We start from the raw sequence: 1227 nt of genomic DNA on the forward strand, positions 1-1227 counted from the left end.
CAGGTGGGCAAGGCAGGGAGAAGAAGAGGGACAGGGGCATGGCAGGGAGCAAGAAGTGGAGAAGGGGCAAGGCAGGGGAGCAAGAAGTGGAGAAGGGGCAAGGCAGGGAGCAAGAAGTGGGACAGGGGGCAAGGCAGGGAGTAAGAAGAGGGACAGGGGGCAAGTTACTTTGCTGTTGCTTCGCGAGCCTGAAAATACATGATCTAAATGATTGATTTGATTTGATAGTTGGTATTCAGCAGTCATAAAAGTATGCCTTATTTTTTTGAAGATCTACAAAAATTTAGATTTTGTCAGACCGAATAGGCAGCAGCTCTATAGAAATGATGACTTAAAATAATAATAATAAAGTAATCAAATAAAACAGTTATTTTATTCAAGTAAAATAATGTAAATAAATGATCGTTAGTAAGTGATAAGCAGTAATGGGCAGTTACAACCATCATGGGACTTTTATTCATTGTTTTATTCAGTGTTGTTTCTTCAACCCACATTAAGCATAGTGTGTTTACTGTAGAAAAAATACATATTGAAACCTAAATTGAAAACCATGGTTATTTTCTTATGATAGAACTGAAACCGAACCYACCTCAAGAAAAATCGCTCAGTACTAATCTGTGGACAACTGGTCCATCCATCCATCCATCCATACTAGCCTATCCCTGGCTTTGAGGCTTGTGTGCCTGCATGCCATTAATTCATGTGTCCTGGCCTTGCCATTCATTGGACGTGATGACTTAACACTATACAGCTTTTTACTTATTGATGGGAGTGCCAACCCAGCTCTCCTCAGAGTCATTGCCTCACACAAATGTTGGTCTCACACATACACACTTTTACACCCGCGTGTTTGCATGAAGACCCACATTCATGAACACACAACACACACACACACACACACACACACACACACACACACACACACACACACACACACACACACACACACACACACACAACACACACACACACACACACACACACACACACAACCACACAACACACACACACACACACGTGTAATCATGAAGACACACATGCATTTACACACACACAACACACACACACACACACACACACAACACACACACACACACACACACACACACACACACACACCACACACACCACACACACACACACCCCCTACATACCATACATACATACATACATACATAAAAGGCTATTTCGGCATTGCTATCCTGTTTTTTTGTGTGTCCTCACACT

General features: G+C 42.3%; 1 protein-coding gene across 1 annotated transcript in view; it reads left to right on the forward strand.

Annotated features, from left to right (window-relative positions):
* LOC111957223 (sodium channel regulatory subunit beta-2-like) overlaps positions 1-144 on the forward strand; it is a 17347-nt gene extending 17203 nt beyond the window's left edge. The window contains exon 4 of the mRNA XM_023978002.1: positions 4-144. Within this exon, the coding sequence (XP_023833770.1) occupies positions 4-144 (141 nt within the window). The remainder of the gene's footprint in view (positions 1-3) is intronic.
* Positions 145-1227: the final 1083 nt, after the last annotated feature.

The sequence above is a fragment of the Salvelinus sp. IW2-2015 genome, linkage group LG4p (assembly GCF_002910315.2).
Source record: "Salvelinus sp. IW2-2015 linkage group LG4p, ASM291031v2, whole genome shotgun sequence".
Classification (NCBI taxonomy): domain Eukaryota; kingdom Metazoa; phylum Chordata; class Actinopteri; order Salmoniformes; family Salmonidae; genus Salvelinus; species Salvelinus sp. IW2-2015.